This window comes from Corvus moneduloides, chromosome 1 (assembly GCF_009650955.1).
Source record: "Corvus moneduloides isolate bCorMon1 chromosome 1, bCorMon1.pri, whole genome shotgun sequence".
NCBI classification, from domain to species: Eukaryota; Metazoa; Chordata; class Aves; order Passeriformes; family Corvidae; genus Corvus; species Corvus moneduloides.
In genome coordinates, this window is record NC_045476.1 from 61,000,111 (window position 1) to 61,018,470 (window position 18,360).

General features: G+C 39.5%; 1 protein-coding gene across 2 annotated transcripts in view; it reads right to left on the reverse strand.

Annotated features, from left to right (window-relative positions):
- The window catches only part of CASD1 (CAS1 domain containing 1), a 29,226-nt gene extending 11,248 nt beyond the window's left edge, over nucleotides 1–17,978 (reverse strand). The window contains exons 1-9 of one of the 2 annotated variants that reach the window (XM_032111825.1): nucleotides 17,714–17,978; nucleotides 11,861–11,957; nucleotides 11,264–11,384; nucleotides 9,685–9,729; nucleotides 7,381–7,443; nucleotides 6,147–6,191; nucleotides 3,318–3,441; nucleotides 1,429–1,643; nucleotides 55–480 (exon numbers count right to left, since the gene is read on the reverse strand). In XM_032111825.1, the coding sequence (XP_031967716.1) occupies nucleotides 55–480; nucleotides 1,429–1,643; nucleotides 3,318–3,441; nucleotides 6,147–6,191; nucleotides 7,381–7,443; nucleotides 9,685–9,729; nucleotides 11,264–11,384; nucleotides 11,861–11,957; nucleotides 17,714–17,846 (1,269 nt within the window). In that variant the 5' untranslated portion in view covers nucleotides 17,847–17,978. Of the gene's footprint in view, nucleotides 1–54; nucleotides 481–1,428; nucleotides 1,644–3,317; nucleotides 3,442–6,146; nucleotides 6,192–7,380; nucleotides 7,444–9,684; nucleotides 9,730–11,263; nucleotides 11,385–11,860; nucleotides 11,958–13,545; nucleotides 13,705–17,713 lie in introns of those variants that run through there. The other variant, XM_032111834.1, reaches the window with a different exon arrangement.
- Nucleotides 17,979–18,360: the final 382 nt, after the last annotated feature.

The following is an 18,360-nucleotide window of genomic DNA, read 5'->3' on the forward strand; positions in this document are numbered from 1 at the left end:
TCACATACAAATTGGGAAACAACATTTTAAGCAGGATGTCAAGGTGATCATTACCTCTTTGGTATTTTCAGTATAAAATACCCCCAAAACCAAGATATAGACGATTGGTATGAAGAAAGATGAATGCGTGTAAAATTTATTTTCCTTCATGAAAAGATTTGCTCTGTCACACAGATAAAAATAGGTCATGATTAGACCAAGTTTGCAAAAGCATTGTAAGAGCATCTCTAAAGTAGAAATGTTAGGTGTGCTGATGGCAGGTTTCTTCTCCTCTCCACTTTCCAAATCAGTGCATGATTTGTTCTTCCGATAATTATTCCGATGAATTAAGCTGATAATTAAATATCCAATAATGGACAAAGTAAAGAAACAGAAAGCTATCTTCTGTATCAGAGTGAGAGGAGGCTGAGGCTGGCAGCAGGAGCCATCAATGGGCTTCATTATTTTATTGCAGTAGACATTCATAAGTATCATTGCATTCTGTAAAAAAAATAAGCAGTTTTGGTATTAAATTTCTAATAAAAAAGTTAACATTTCCATCAAAGGAAATTTTCTTCTGCATCACGCACTGACATAAAACATGCAATTCTCCCTTATCATTACAAAGATAAAATCTCCCACTATATACCCAGTTGCATTCAGTAGTCCAGTGAAAACACCTCTTCCAAACAAAAAATACTTGAGCTTCTAGAGGTAAGCAAAAATGCCTAATCTTAGAACAGGAGGATTCTCTCTACTGGATGCAGAAGGTCTATAAATGAAAAATAGCTCGCTAGCTATGGTCCTAAAAGGGTACAGTAAGGCAAGTCTCTAAAACATGACAGTGAGACTGAAACATGTGGTAAGGTGACATTTAGTTCATCCAGTACTTTCAAGCAATTGAAACCTGCAAAGGAATGGAACCAAAAGTGACATGATGGGAGAGCTCTTTCAAATAAAGGGCAGACTGAAAAGCTCAGAGGGGCTCACTGCATGCATATATATATTGGTTAGTAAAAGAGAAGAAATAAAGTCAGAGGCACTCCATACAACCAGGAAGGTCTATACTGTTTGTTATCTTCTTCATACTCCCTACCAAACCAAATTTTCTGGACACAAAGGGGAAAATTTAAGACTTACTTCTTAGGACTGCTTTACAAGTCATTACCACCTTAACTCACTCACACACAGGAAAACATGAAGTTTACACTCAGGTTCTAAAAGATCTAGTGGATTAACAGCTATTTTAAAATAGTTACGCACTATTGCGTTTGCTATTTTTTTTAAAATGCCTATAAAACTGACTGCACTCCCACCCACTGGGGAACAAAATTCCCCGACGAATGCAGTTCTCATTACACCCATATTGTTTGCAATTTCAGAACATTCATTTCAGATCTTCTTTTACTATTAATACTTTTAATGTTGACCAGTGATAAAAACACTTACTGTATCTCTGCTTGATTCAGGGAGATGCAGGCCATCTGCAGACTTCATGATAGTTTCTTGTGCTATCAATTTTGATACACTGAACACTTTAACTTTAGCTTTGGAATTTCGGGAGCTGCTGTTCAGAATCCGAACAGCTGCTTCATTATAAGCATCTATTTTCTCATTAGTGATCATTTTCCGATTTTCACTCAGCATATCTTCATAAACAGGATCTGAATTTGCAAGGACAAAGAATGAACACATTAGTCTTCTACTTGTCAAAGAGCTTCCTTAGCTCAAGTTGCACAGGCTACTTTCATTTAAGAGGTCACAATTGTTTAATTGTACAGAAAAAATGTACAGGAATAAACGACTGCTACAGTTACTAGAGTTGTTTACGATGAAATGTTCTTATCACCATTCCCTATTAATGCATATGGACTTGTAGGTTAGAAAGCTCTGGCCAGACATGAATGCTTGCTTAATTTTCTGAATCCAGGAAAAGCACATAATGCTGGAGTTCAGAGCTGCTTATGCTTTCTCTCAGCAACAGAACCTCCCAAGAGAAGACTCTAAAGGAAAAAGGGCAGAAGACAGGCACCAGAACAGACATACAAAAAAAAATAAATAACTTTCTCAAACCCTCTAGTTTCTGTGGGAAAAAACCAGCTTGTTTCTCCTAAGTCATAGGCCACAAACATATTCCACTTGCTCCTACTGATTCCAGTTTAACTGATGGCAGAATCTCAGTTTTACAGAAAAAAGGGTTGACTTAATTGCCTACAGGCTTCAGAAATCATGTAAAGCTTAAAATAAAGTGATATGGGGTTCTAGATCAAAAGGTCAGCTGGAGGTCATTAGGTTCCTGTGAAAAGCTGTTGCTGTGACACATTCTGTGAGATGCAGGTTGATTTACTTTAGCTACCTCACGCCTATGTTTGGATAACCAATGTCTAGACAACTCTGTGTACAGACTGCTTCTCTTCCCATTTGGGCCATTAAGATGCCCAGAGATTACCTAAATGGACTAGATCCTTAGCAAGAGGATGGTGGGACATGTCTGACAGTCAATTGCTTCTGGTATAAATAAACATGGTTTTGAAAGGAATGGGAGAAGATTGATTTGTTTATTCAGATTTACCTCTAGAACCACCTTTGATAGGCACTTGGATGTGACTGTAAGGGTACAGCTGGGTATATTGCTCAAAATCTGCCTATGTTTCTAACTAAGGTGATGATAATCTAAAATGCCGTGTTCTGTGACAGAGGAACCAGGAGAAAATTCTACCTATGAGCTCATTTTTCAGTTTCAGGGAAATATTTTAGTTTTATTGAAGAAAAGCAAAACAATGTAAGCTTGGTGCCGTAATAAAAATCTCACTGACTCATTGTGAGCCATGATTTCTCATCACAGGGTAGAGAAACAAGTTTCATTCTAGAGACTTAAATTCTCTATACTCTCAGGACTGCGTCTATTCATTCCAGACACACACAGAGGATGCACCTGTCCGACCTCTCCTATAATTAATATAATCTGAAAATTCAATTGAACAAAACCACAGGAATACTGCTGTTGCATGCACTTGTGCTCTTGACTCCCAGGAGGTATGTATGGAGCACAGCACAGAGAGAATAGACCTGGCATGTTGAGTCTGAGAGTAAGCTAACAAAGAATTAAGAGTTCATAGTGCAAGTTTTTCCTGCCAGAGCTTTGAAATCTCTATCACTAGTAACAGCTATTTAGGTATCAGCTTAGTTAAAACTGCAAGAAAGGACAGACTGAGGTTCAAACAACACCTTTTTCAGTCTGCAAGTAAGCAGTAGGGATTAAGTTTTCCATATCCTTCAACATAATGATTCAACAGACAGTGACGGCACAAACTGTTACCTACTGTTCACTACTTTACCTTGTAAGACCCAGTAAACATCGCTACTTATTGCTAATTTTTCCAAAAGAGGTGCAATTGAAGTGATATTGATTTTATATTGTGCAAGGGCTTCGTTGCTGCCATTGTGAATCTTGATAGACCACTGGAGAAACAAAGAAATAGATTCAGAACCTGTATGTCTGAGGAGTCTTAATTGATTCCCTTGCTCCGTTAGTAGCTATTTTTCATTATTTCTATACAGCTAGATTTCTTCAGTGTCCTATTCAAAAGTGCTAAAAAAAATTCTTTTGGACTAAGCAGCTGTCCAGACAGATAATTACATTCAATCACATCATCTACAAACAGAGTATTTAACATTCAACTTATGTGTATATTTGGCTTTTCAGAAATTAAATGACACAAGATGTTTTAATTCAAAGTCTCTTGGTTTTATCCAATGATGAAGTAGCAAAGCCAGTCTTGTTACTGAAAAATCATGGCCAGTTCAGTCAATTCTACTCTAGAAAAACTGACCACAGCAAGAGATGCCTGCAAACAAAACTTGATGGTGGTATCAAGTTCCAATATTTCCATCTGTTTTGCAGATATCCACTGGGACAAAAAAAAGGAGGGGAAAAGAAAGCCATTTTAATTTCTGGTTTAATCTTCTATAGGAAATGACAGGGAGAATGCTACAGCCACACAAGAATTCCTCCTAACTTTTGAAAATTATTTCCCACACTGTATGAAAAATGCATGTAGCATTTTTTAAAGTGTTACTGTATCTATACTGATGTAGCCAAAACTAAAAAAAGCAAAACCAAAACAATTAGCCTAAATTTAGCGCACTCTAGTTATTTCTAAATATCTACATAAAAATTTAATTGTAAGACAAGTACACTGATTAATGCACTTCTTGAAAATGTTATTCAATATAAATTAATACTTCATGAAACCAAATAACAGACAGCTGCACTGAGAACTCACACTGGAAAAAAAGCAGCAGTTTCTCCCAGCAGCTAAATACTTACTTTTGAAACACCAACAGAATTTAACAGACAGTTAGTTAAAGCAGCGTTCCATACAAGAGGAAGTCAGGAATTAAGAATCAGAGCACTGTAGTGACATTCTCAGAGAAGCTCCTTTTCCCAAAATAAGCAAGCAACTGACTTTTGTATGAGCTGGAGTTCCTCCAGCTTTTAAGACTTCACTTCTATTTATAAACTGTTATGCAGTTGACATCTTAAGGCAGACATGTCCAGGCCAAAGACAAACTCAAGAGCTAGGTTAAAGACAGGTAAATTTCAAAATGCTGCTAAGTCCAAGAGCACACACCAGTTTTAATCTACTGGCAGGTTACCACACCAGTGTCAGCTATGGTGAGGCTGCTGATGTGTCTGATTTTTGAAGCTTCTAGTTTTTTGGAAGTCCCTTAAAATAGGGGATGTTTATCTTTGTCCAACTTTGGATATCATATTAAATGTTTTGTATAAATATACAAGTGTTAAAAAGAGCAGAGCCTCCCCTGCATACTGTTAGTTTGTATCTCCTGCTGTCCACAAAAGGCAACAAGCTACGGCTAATGTATACATATGAGTAAAGGGAATTACTTAGCTAAGTGTCCTGTAGTTTTGCAACCTGAGCTTCTGCATGCCAGAACATTATCCATATATAATGGTATTTTCTGTATGAAATACAGTGACTCATCCTAGTAATAAATGCTACATTCTAAGACTAAGAAAAGATATTCTAGGCTTACTACGATTCCTAAAACTCAAATATTTGTGTGGATTCTATAGAGGAAGGGAACTTAGGGGTTCAACTAAAGGAAAATGAGAATTTTTGATCCCTCAGGAAATGTATGGAGGTCTACATACACACATGGCCTCCCCTTAAAACTGAGGGAATTCCTCCTTAGATGGGCATGCCCAGAAATTTCCAGATTGGTAGAGTGCCTCAATGTCTCTGAACCAAACTGCTTTTGAAGGATTTTGTTTAAAATGCAACACATTTCTCCCCCTCCTTTACATTTCAGCTGGTATGAAAATATAATAGCTAATTCCTTTCAAATTCCAATTCCCAAATATATGGAAGTAAGGGACATTAAATGTGGAAATAATGAGATGAGCATTTGTTTGACTTGACTGTATTACTAGAACAGACTACTTAGGGGAGGCTGTTGAATTCCATCCCTGGAAGTTTTGAAGAATTGGTTGACTCTTGTCAAGTGCAACACAGGTAGAAACTATCCTGCCTGGTGACAAACTGATGGGTTAGGACACCTCTTCTGGTCCTTGTCAGCCCTGTTTTCTGTGATGTTGCAGTGCACAGCCGTGGTGGAATCTTCCAGTGGAACAAGATTCCAGAACTCTGATCTGTTTGGTTGTTGAATTATCCATGTAAAATTATGATTTTTACCTCTCTCTCTCTCTCTCTATATATATATATATATATAAAAGAAATAAGTGCAGTCAAAGAGACCATCCCAGATCAGGCCATGCTCAAAAGTAGAATTTTGTGAGTGCAAAAGGTGTATTAAAAATACACCTCAGTTAGTATACAAATACTTTATTTAACTTTTGAAATTAATAATCTGCTTTTAATTAAAAACTTTATTAACTACGTTAAAGCGAATTAATGTTTATTAACCAGTATTGCTGACAAAAGCAAGTACTGTACATCACACAGCTATAATAAAGTACACCTGATATTTTAAAACTACTTTTTGTAACAGCACATTCACTGAAAACAGATATTTTATTATAAACTGGGTTTAACAATTTGATCATGTAACCAACTTGAGAATATTAAAGTTATCCTACAAGAACTTCCTTCTTTACTAAAATCCCCCATACATGTATAACTTACCGTGGCAGCTCCTACTACAATTATATGAGGTTTTGCCACAGAACCCTAAGACACAAAAATAAAAAGGAATTAGTTTGAAAATAATCGTAAATTATACTTATTATTAAGACTCATACTTAATTAACTGTGACTCACTTGTCCATCAGCTAATGGTTACAAAAGAGTAGACTGCGGATATATTACAGAGAACAGATACCTGAATTTTCACATAATAGAATCTACAAAAGCCTGAAGTATCAATAAGCATCTACAATCATGATCAGTTTAGCAGCATAAGTTCTCTTTAAAAGCTATTTAAACATCTATTCCTAAGGTCATCAAGTAAACTGTAAACACTATTGAACTTTTTATCTCAGTCTCAGCATTGTCAAACATCTGTTAGAGCTGCTGCACTGACCATTGCTACCCCAGGGGTCTGACAGTTCTAGGTAGGACAAGGACAAGGGCCAGCGTACTCAAACACAAGAGCATACAGAAACAAACAGTCCTGAACACCTCAGTACCAGTTTTACCCTGGCATAGCAAGGAAAACTAGCAGCTCTCAGTTTTTGTAGAAACCACAGAAAAAGAAAACCAAATGATAACTTCAGCTATCCTGATGGAAAGCGTTGTGCAAGAATGATCAATAGGATAGCAAAAAAATAGTCCCACAAGAATCACAGTGCGCTACTACTAAATAACTCCAGGCTATTGAAAGGTCAACTAAGGAAGAAACAAGAAAAAATTATTTGCCAATCTGTAAACATATTACTTGTTGTCAGAGTTACATACAGAATAACATGACAACCTGCATCATAACTGAAACATGTAAAATAATTAGTATGCTAATTGAGGGAGATATTGAAAACAAATAAAATCAAGGAATTCTTGATTTTGCAAATTACCTTTGACCATCACTCTGAAACACTCAAATTATCATATATACAAAATCATCGAATCATAGTATATCTCAAGTTGGAATAACCCGTAAGGATCAAAATATTTGGCCACATTGAAGTGAAGTCATTGCAGCCACAGAGGAAGTAAAATGCCAAACCCGACTGAAATTCTTTTAGGTCTTAACAGGATAAATTAACTTGCTCCTAGAAAGTAGGGGTTTTGTAGTTTGCTTAGGGCTTTTTTGGTCTGAGTAATACCATCCTTGGAAGACCAGGAGATACCCAGAAACATATACACCAGTAAACATCCCCTTTTCACTACTCTGAAGTCAAATTTTAGATCTCTTAAAACAAACCTCAGTCCAAGATTTGATACGCTGCCTCATAGAGCCATTAACTTCTGGATACCACAGAAAATCCTGTAAAATAAAGGAAGAGTTTCTCTGCAAGCTTAAAAGACAATCAGTAGACTAAAACAACAAATGCAAAAAAACCAAACGAATTGCCATCAATTCAACTGTAAAGGAAAAACATTTGTCTCAGAGTGTGATCTCCTTATAGTTAGCATTAAAAGCCTGACATCTTACTCCCGCATGGAAAACAGAAAGCAAAGAAAAACAAGGGGAGAAAAAGCCAAAAAACCCTCAAAACTTTTCCCACATGAGAAACAAATTTTTATTTGTAGTTCAGGAGTTGGAATTTCACCAAGAAGGTAATCTTTTAGTGTCTGCCAAATAGGATGTCCTTGGGTTTCCAATGCAATCAGGGACAAATCCAAGGTCACATCTATAACTTACTAGAACTTGCTTTTTGCTCAATTTTCCACATTTTTACCAGCAGGTTTTCTTTGTTCCAAAGCTTAAAATAATTGATAGCATGAAATCATAATTTTCAAACAAAACCAAAACCTAGCAATTTACCTTACAACTTCATAAATTATCAGCTGTTTAAATCTAATAGTGTCATGGCTATTAAACACATTACCTACGAGCATTCTTTTAGATGCCAGGAGCAGTGCTCAACTTTCATCTAGGACAGTCTAGACTAGTGCTATTATGTCTCCCAGCTAAAGCCATGACTTCCTAGCACTTAGTTACTCCTTAGGACAGCACTATTGGATAGTCTAAAAATACATGTTGAAATGAAATGGCAGGGACTACACGTGCAGAAACTATTGTGAGGAAATTTTGTAACGCAGAATGTTGAAACACCATTAGCAGAAACACTCCTCTGGATTGTTACATTTTGGTAGTTCACTTGAGTACTGTCAATTCATTATTTGGCTGTGGAACCTGTGAGCAACCATGCAGTCCTCTGCAGTGGCTAAAGGACAGAAGAGTCACTGTGATGACTAGAAAGGGCAAAATTAAACTCTCCACTTGTTCCCAGTAATTTTTTCTTTAGTTGGTCAAGTATTTTCCACATATAGATTACTGGGTCACAGCCAGTCTGAATGTGGAATTCAGCTACCATGCCAATAATGTCGAAGAGCAACACTTCATCAAAACAAGGAAGCAGCAGACTGGGAATATATTCTTAACTACCTAGACATCTCCCAGAAGCCCAGACCTGCCATCTCAAATCTCAGTGGTTAGGCACCTTCCAAGACTTAAGGAGTTTTGAAGATGTGATCCTGTCAGGTTAGGTCAATGCAAATCATACTGCATCAGCCTCTTTGTCCTGTCTTGCGTCCTGCGTCATCTTTTCCATCATTCAGATAACCACATGATGAGCCACATCAGACCTGAACAAAAAGTAACTTTTTGAATCCTACAAAGTAACTTTTTGGCTGACTGACTCCTGAAACAACCCACTCCACAGCTTACCAGTGCTAGTTATAACTCAGCACAAACACAGGAACATACTGTGAAGGCCAACAGAGTTGGTTAGCACATGCTTAAACTGCCATGGGCTTACACCCTAAAATGTTATTCTGTACCCAAAATCTTAAACATGTATACAAACAAATACTGAAAATTCACATTCAGACAACTCAGCAAACACACTGCTTCTTTGGTTTTGGTGAATAGAGAATGAGTTTTCTTCAGGGCATAAATAAATACATGACTAGCACAATCCCAGCACTGCTGATAGCTGTCATGGGAAGCAAAGAAAGCTATTCAGGACAGCATTTCCATTGCCAGGGCAGAGGAGAACAGAGCCCTTCAGAAAAACTAGCCTCACGTACTTTGTTTGTTTTCTTTTTTTAAATATCCACACTATAACCAACATTGTGCTTATTTCTCCATGAAAAAACAGTGCAAGGAATACTTGTTGAGATAGCATAGAAAACTCAATGGTAATTACAATTACCAATCCAAGGAAGACCCAGATACATATTCTTACAGCATGAAAAGAGTAAACTTCCTGGCAAAAGCTATTCTTGGAAAGGCCAAATTATAAGACCTGACAAAAAGAAAAATTATACACAGTTCCAGAGCTTATGCCCAAAACTAAGCCACAATACAAGTACTCCATGCCAAATTCTCTCAAAATATAGTATGTTACGGTACACTCTGAAATATCCATAGAATATTTACAAAGAATGTTGATGGTCTTAACCTTCTTTTGACTTTACAGCTCTGACTGCAACTTCAATTACATTGTATGAAATAATAACATGATTATGGCTTGCAGTTTAACACTAGATAAAAACTTACCACTTTAATTGAAGCAGATTTATCTTCAAATGGGATATTTCCATGCTGTCAAAAAAAACCCAAAACAATAAAAACTAAGCAAAACTTTTAGAATGAAAAGAAAATATTTACATACCTATGCTAACTTGCTCTCACCCAAAGGTTTATCTTCAGTGGAAAGAATTTTTCTTGTATAAACATGTCAGTGTACTCACACAAAATATTTATGTTGCTTTCTTGATAAAACAAGCTACTCGAAAAAACAGTTATTTTTCCTGGAAGAAATCTAGCCAACAAAGTCTGAAATGCTTTCTGGTCACTCTGCTGCAAAGGTATTGAATCTTTTCCTAAATTTAGCCTCCCAACACAAGAAATACTTATGACTTTTCCCTTTTTCCTCTTTCTTTTCTTACACTGCCTTCTTCCAGCCTTCCTTTTCATCTGCCCATCTCCTTTACACAAGCAACACAGTTTTAATTAAAGAATAAAAGAAAATAAACTCAGGCAGAAATAAAATCTAGAATGCATTATTAAATTTTCTGAGTGAAAACTGTAAGAAACCAGAAAGGAAGGAGTCAGATATGCATATACAATCCTCCTTTAAAATTACTAAATTCAGTATTAATTTCAATCCAGGTCCATAAGAACAAGTGTACTTCTTCAAACTGAGATCTTGATTTCAATAACACTTGACAAAAGATACTCTCAACTCAAAATCCATTATAACACTCTATCATCTCACCAGTATTTTTGGGCAGCAAGAGTGACCTAACCAATTGACTAGGAAAAACAGAGTTCTGGGATCAATCAAACATCTTGTTTTGACAAGAGAAAGTGACTGCATGCTGAATGCCACACAATGCCAGCTTGCACTTCTAAGTGACAGGATTACTAAATAATTGACAAATCTGATGTACTGTTGAAAGTGAAAGGTGTCTTTTCCATCACATATATACATACATCTATGAAGATATTGCCCAAGAAGTATGATATAGCAAAAGAAATCAACATTACGTTCAACAAATGATACAGCTATATCTTTTCTTCCTCCTTCCACCTGGCTGTTTACATACTTCACCTTATAAAATTCAGACAGCTCTTCATCAGTGATCAAGAAGAAGGTAAGACTTGAAGCTATTTTTAGTTTCAAGTTAGACCTGGAAATCTGTCATTGCCCCAAGGATTTTTACGAACAGATTAGATCAGCAATTTAACTGACATTTTAATTGACAAATTATAGGGCATGAATTACTACTATTTAAAAAAACACAAAGGAGCAATCATTTTCTCATCAAGAAACCAAATATGAAGCATAAATTGCCATGGGACAAGTCAGCTTCATTAATTTATTCCCAGGCTGCTGCAAGCTTTCTCCTGAGCTTCCTAGTTCTCTTCTCAGATTCATAATTATCTCATCTGTAACCAAACAATTATTTTGGTCTAATCTTGTTCTTCTTCAAAAGACCTTTCTGTGCTTCTCCTTCCTGATGGCTAGGCCAGCAAACAGCATAATTTGCTTTCCTGAAGTTTAGACAAGAGTTATGAGGTAAATTGGGAAGAAAGAAACAAAAAAATCAATCACCAAAATAAGCTATCTCACCTTAATTCCCTCTTCTTTGACTTGAGGATTTATGAGTTTTATAAATGAATAGAACAGCTGTCGAATTCTAGAATCTCCTATAAACACAACATGTTTGTCTATGAGGCAATTTTTTGCTTCACTGTAAAACAAAACAGTAACAGTAATGTTACAGAAAATATATATCTTAGAAAGAAGTATTCTGAAATTCTACAGAGCTATATAGATCATTCTAAACATTATATCCAGCTCTAAGGCATGGTAATTTTTTTTAAAAACATGCTGAGTTAATAAACAGTTTATTGCAATTTGCATAGAATTGAAAATGAACTCTCTTGCTAATGTGATTAGGCAAACAACTAAGCAGGTTTTCCTATTATGTGTACTACAAATATAGTAGTCTCAAAATGGTAATATACAGCATAATTCAAAAAAACCCCCAAAACTTCTCTTACTAGGAGGTGAAAAAAAGTGATTGGTAATTTTATTTAGGATATTTTTACTTGCAATTTGACACGTATAAAATAAAGTGAACAAGAAATGACACTACAATTACTACAGCTGCAGTCAAAAAATGACTCTTCTTTCCAGATGAACAGAAGACGTGAGTTTCCTTACCTATTTTTATACTTATGCATCATACAACTGTGAGGCTGCCATACTTTTTCTCCAAGAAATCTCCCACTGGACAGAAGATACTCACATGTATCACCACCTTTAAAATGTTATATTAAGATTAGAATTCAGACACATGAAATGTAAAACATAGCCCCACTGCTGTTATAAAAAACAATCTGACATCTGACAATATTTGAAAAACAGAAATTGAAATAATCAACAGCAGTAAACAAATTTAACTGATTGTAAATACATCTTGTACAAGTTTCTGCAAGTTGCCTTTTCACTTATTATACAACACTGTTCTGTAAATCCCAGCCCTAGTCACAAAATGTTAGTGATCCCACTTCTGCTGTCAGAAAGATGTTGTGACTTAGAATGGCATTTCCTTTAAAATTTGCCAATCCACTAACCAGATTATGGTTATTATCTGCAATCTACTAACCAGAATATGCTAATATGAAATTAAAGAATACAACTGTTGAATAAAATAATCTTCTACACAGAATCACCATGCACAGCATCTTGTATAGAACACAAAACTCATCACAACATTTGGAAGAAAGTCTGTTACATCTCCCTGTTTAAGACATTTGGTCACATGGTCACATGGGTTAATATGCAAAAAAAATCCCAAAAATATTTACATGTCAATTTGCTGATCATTCTGAACTGCATTTATCTTTTCCAGTCAGTAAGTTTTATGCTAATTAAGATTAATCACTTTACAGGTGCAGATGTTTCAGGTCATGTTAAGTTTCAAATATCTCAGTTGTGAAATCAGTGACTGTTATCTTCCCAACTCCATGTCAGATTCTGCTGCCTTATAGCTAAACACAACTGAACACCATTCACTGCAAGAGAAGTTGCTCTCCAACATTTTTGTCATACTTGGCACTTCCAAGCACTGACAAACAGTGAAATGGTTGTGAATGAAACGGTAGGGACTTGTTCTAGCTCGTACAGAAACAATGTACCACTGCCCGTACCTAACAGTTTCTTCATTACACTCAACTCATACTTTGGTTTTCAAGCAACACACCTCCTTGATCCTCAAACTTGCAAACTCTACATGTAGCAAACTCTACATGTAAACTATCCTTTCAAGTAAGTTGCATGAAAAACGAAACTGTCAGGAATAATAAAAAAACCGATCTAATCAAAAGCAACATGAATTTGATAATGAGGTGACTGAGAGTTATTCCTGATATAAAGTCCTCCACTTTGCAGATGATGACAACTAGGAGATGCATCAAAGTGATATAAGAGTGAACCATGTAAAAGAATACCTATGACTAATCAGACTCCCTCTGACATCCATTAACTTGCTGAGAAGGATGCATAAGGAAATAAGGACAGTTATTCATGGTCAGACCAATGGTCAGTCTAGCCTGGTATTCCACCTTCAACAGGGGCCATAAGCAGATGCTCAGAGATGAATAAGAAGAGGGCAAGTAAACATCACGTTCTTGCCTAATATTGTCCCAACTATGTTCATTCCAGGGACTTACTAAACTGGACATGCAGTCTTCAAGTTTTTAGCACCCACAGCATCCTTCTACAAGAGTTTTCTACATCCACAGCTGATGCTTGAAGAATCATCTGCCTTTATTTGAAATATGGTTTCTACTAGATTTACTTGGCACTCCCTGGTTCTTCCATGGGACAAGGCAGCTTGGACTTACGTCTGTCATGATTTGTAGACCGCTATAACTTCTTTCTCAATCAAGTTTTCAAGACTGGAGGATGTCCTTATCTTGAGGTCATGACCCAAGCTTGGTATCGCTGTATTACAGCTGGTGGTGGGGTCCGAGGCTGTGACCCAGGAAGAGATGACCGGTCCGGGGAGATGGTCCTGAAAGGAATCGCCTTCCCGAGGTCCAGTGTCTTCCTCTCAGCTGCTGGCAGAGGGGCCCTTGCAGAGGCTGTCAGCTCTTTAGTGATATCAGCTCGTGATTCCAGCTCAGCTCTGCAGGGCAGCCTCCAGGCCAAACCAGACCAGAGAGAGACGAGAGGCCCGTGTGGCTGGTTCCGCACAAAGGGAGCTTTATTGTGGGTCCCCTCCGGCAAAGGGAAGGCCAGGGACGAGCTCTCCCTCTACAGAGGCGAATTGGTCTTTTATAGGGATACAGGGGATCAGCAAGGGGACCAATGGGTTACAGAGGGTCTGGGATAGACCAATGGGTTACGGAACGATCTGCATAGTGTATCCCAAAGGATTGTGGGTCTACTTTTCCTCACCATGACTCAAAAGTCCTTTCCAGGGAGTCCTGCTGGGCGGTTGCGAAATCTCTTATCTCAGCAGACATCCCTCCAGGGCAGTGGCTGGGCATATCCCACATCGCTGTACTCCATGGCACTCCCACCACAATAATTGCCCATAAATAGATCAATCCATCATCCTACAGTATGTTCACTGAAGTAACATTCTAAACATCACACATGGTATATATTTTAAACATAGAGACAATAATTCATGTCAAGGGGTTATGCCTTCTTTCCCAACTCCAGGTACTGATTATCTCATTATTGCCCTGAGCAATAATTAGAAAGCTCCTGAGACTCATTAGGAGCATTACTGACGTTTGATATCTTCCTTTAAACATAACAGTAGAAAATAGGGGGAGAAGATGAGGGAGGGGAATAAAACAAAACTGTAACAGCAGCCAAGAAAGTAAACTGGAGGTTACAGACCAGACAGTGCCTCCAGAAATGCTCAACTCTGGCTTTAGCAGATGAAATAGCAGCCAAAGAACATGCTCATTTTAATACACCACAACTTCTTCTTAACCAACAACGAGATCTTAAAAGAAAAAAAAAAACCAAAACAAAACCAAACAACAAAAAAGCCCAACCCCCAAAAAACCCCAAAACCTGAGAAAAAGAATTCCAAGCGCCATTGTATACACAAAACACAGACCACTCTTTTAAAATTCTTTCTTTGTGTAAATTATCCTTCCAACACATTACCCTTTTATGCTCACTTAGATACACTACATTATAGGTATACAAAGTGCATAATTTCTCTGAGGTTTATTATGCTCATTATTCTAATTTATCATTCCTCAAAATTGTGGTTATTCCATTGAAATTGTGAAATCTCAAAATCTTCATTCAGCATCAGAGCAGACGAAGTTTCCCAAAGCTTTCTCTAAAAAGCATACTCTCTTTTTCAAAGAGCTGGAAATTCAATTGTTCTCTATTATTCAAAATAAAAAAATGTCATTTTTAACAGAGCCTACTACTGTTGATCTTAAGAATGCAAACTTTTAAATAAAAGCTTATTTCCAAAAAGGTTTAGGACTGTACCTTTGAAATAGAACAACTGAAAAACACTCAGCACTAACTTCACAGGATAGTATGTAAACATTCAATCCACTTAACTCTTCACAAGTTAAAGACAGTTTGTACCTCCTCTTAATTCACATTCTTTTGCAAAAAATTGTAGGTGACCCCTAACACAGTCTTCCTGAACATGAATCTGACCTTTCACAACCCCAGTTCAGCATTTTTTCATACAAGCAAATTTTATACAGGCAAGTTTGACTGGGAAGTACACTGGGCTGCTCCTATCTATTACATGTACTTGCATGGCTGAGGCCAAAATTAGATAAAACCTTTACATGTAATGACAATCAGACAAAAGGGAAAGGATAAAAGCACAACAAACACAGCAATCCCTTCAGTGACATGGCCTGGCTTTCACAGCCTGGCAACCTTGAACCTGTTTGCAGCACCACCTCATCCGCCCTCTGGAAACTAGAATAACCCTTTTTGGGATATTTCTGGTATAAAATCTTGGTATAAAATATCTTGTGTGGAAAAGAAAGTCCTTTCTTGCTATCACTTTAAATGTATTGCCTGCTAATTTCATTTTTCAATTGATATGTTTTCTGTTGCAGCACAGTAACAATCAATTTACCTTCCCCCAATAATTCCTAATATTTGAGATCATTAACAGGTTTCTGTCCAGGCTACAGAGTTTTATTCTATTTCATTATTTCCTGTAGAGAAGCTGTTTTATTCTTCTGCCATTTGTGCTGCTCTTTTGTACATGCTTTCCAAGTTCTATTATCCCACTACTAAGAGTGGGTGACCAACACCACTGAGAGTAAGTGAGGTGCCAGTCAGCTTTAGCTGTGCACTATCAGTGAAAACCTCTGTTTTTTTCATTAATTGTCAAAAGTATTGTGGCATTTGCTGAATTTCAACTGTTTGATATCACTGAAGGTTTGCAGAATGATCTCTTTGATAAAAGCATCTCTGCTTTTATCCATCCTAAAAGTTCATCTGCTGTAATTTTTCCACCCTCCTTTTCTAAACTTCTCTTTTGAACATTGTATGTTCACAGAAGCCCAAATTGGGAACTCTGTTTTCACTATGACTCCATATCCTCCTACCTTTTAAACAGTTATGGGAAAACCTCTCCCTTACCCTCTAATTACTTCAAGAAACTAAAAGCCTTAGGCGAAAAAACTTGAAATGTTTGTAACAATTCATACAGACCATATCAATTTACATAAAGGCCAGCAGATTCTCACCATTTTGCAATCTGAGACTCATTCCCTTTCTTAGCTCTCCCAGAATATACTGAAATTATGCATATTTTATTTTCCTTGTAACCTGCTTGATATGGCAGTCCCTATTTTCTTAGTCTTCCAACACCTCTTTAAAAGTTTGCCACCCTCCTCCTGTCTAGTTTTGTGACTCTCTTGTGCCTTAAGGAACACTGCACAACAGGCAAGTTCAATTACCTCATGCTTGAGCTACACTAGAATTCAGTAAAGGCTTCCATGTCTTCCAATTTAATACTAGTCGGTTTATCAGACTTAACTGACATGCCAGCTAGACGGTGAAATCTAGGGAATTGTATACATAAAGATCCCTACTCCGTTTCCCATTTCCACAATGAATTGTCTCAGCCTTGTTTACCATGAATGCTGGCAGCAGGTGTTAGAACACGACACCGGTTGTCCTACAACAAAGCCTGAGTGACCTCCCTACAGATCAACTTTTTAATTTACCCACAAAAACATACCACGTTTTTTAGCGTGACACAGAAACAAGTAAATATTTCCTTCAGCAGCTCCATTTGCATTTACGGATCGTGCCAAGAGTCTCTGCTTCACGGCCAAAACAGCCCTAGCGAGGAGGAACGAGCAGAGCTCCCAGCGCCCATAACCGAGGTGCGCCCGGGCGCAGCCGGTCACGGCCACAGCTGCGCTCGCTCGGTCCCCAGAGCTTGTCCACAGCCACCGACAACACGTGAAACCAAACAGCTCTTTACTTCGCTTCATCCACCAAAGCGGCTGGTTTCGTTATGTTTGAGGCGATGGTTCAAAGAGTGAAACAACATATACCAAATCTCGTACCAATTAAGACTTTAACCACTAATTGCCAGGTAATTAGTCATTAATCATGCCGTACGGGAACGAGTGACAGGGAAGAAGTCACCCTTTACCCCTGCAGCTTCACCTGCCGCAGGCCGGGTCCCCGGAGCTGCGGCGCGCTCTCGGTGCAAACACCGCATCGCCACAGCCCCGCCAGCCTCACTCGCCCCTTTCGCTCCGAGGGGCCTCGCCCGACCGCCGGGGCCTGCGGCGACCCCCAAGCCGGGCCCGCAGGGCCCCGCGGGCCGGGTCCCCGCCGCTGTCCCCCAGGGTCGCGTCCCGCGGCAGCTGGCGAGCCGCCGCGCCACGCTGCCCACACCGCCGCGGCTGCCTCGGGCGGAGGGACCCACCGCTCTCCCTACACGGCCACGGTTCCCGAGCTCCGCCGGGGCTCTACCGGGGCTCCGCCTCCCCGGCCCGGCAGCAGCGGCCCCCCACGGAGCGCCCGCGGCCGCCCCCTCACCTCGGTAGCGGCGGGAGGCGGCGTGACAGGCGGTGAGGAGCAGGACGGCGCCCAGCGCCAGCGCCTTGGCGCTCCTCACGCTGAAGTAGTAGTTGATCTCCCGTTTGCCCCCGGTGTAGGCCAGCGCCGCCATCTTGGCTCCTCCATGACAACAGCGTGCGATGGGGCGGGCGGGCGCGGCGGGGCAGCACTGGGTCCCCGCCGGCGGCCAACGCGGACCCTGCCGCTGCCGCCGTCCCCGCCGCCGCGGCCGAGAGCAGCCCCACACCCCGCGACCGCCGGGGCGGGGCCGGGGCCTCTCTCCTAGCGCCGCCGCTTCCCCTCGGCCGCCAGCGGGCGGCCCCAGTGCTCGCCTCCCCGCCCCGCGGCGCCGGGGGGGATGTGGTGGCTCCCGGTGGATCCCACCGGATCCCTCTGCGCTCAGCCCGAGCTCCGCGGCTGAGGGGGCGGCGGCGAGGCGCAGAGCCCGTGGGGACTGTGCTCCGTGAATGAGTAGCTGGGCGAGGGTCCGTGCCGCACACGATCCGTAACTGGCACTGAACAGGGAGGGCTTCTTCCAAATAATGCGATTTTTAAACACTTGTCACTCTTGTGTTGACAAGGAAATGGTCATTCCGGTCTGGGAGACGCTCACTCCCTCTTAACGC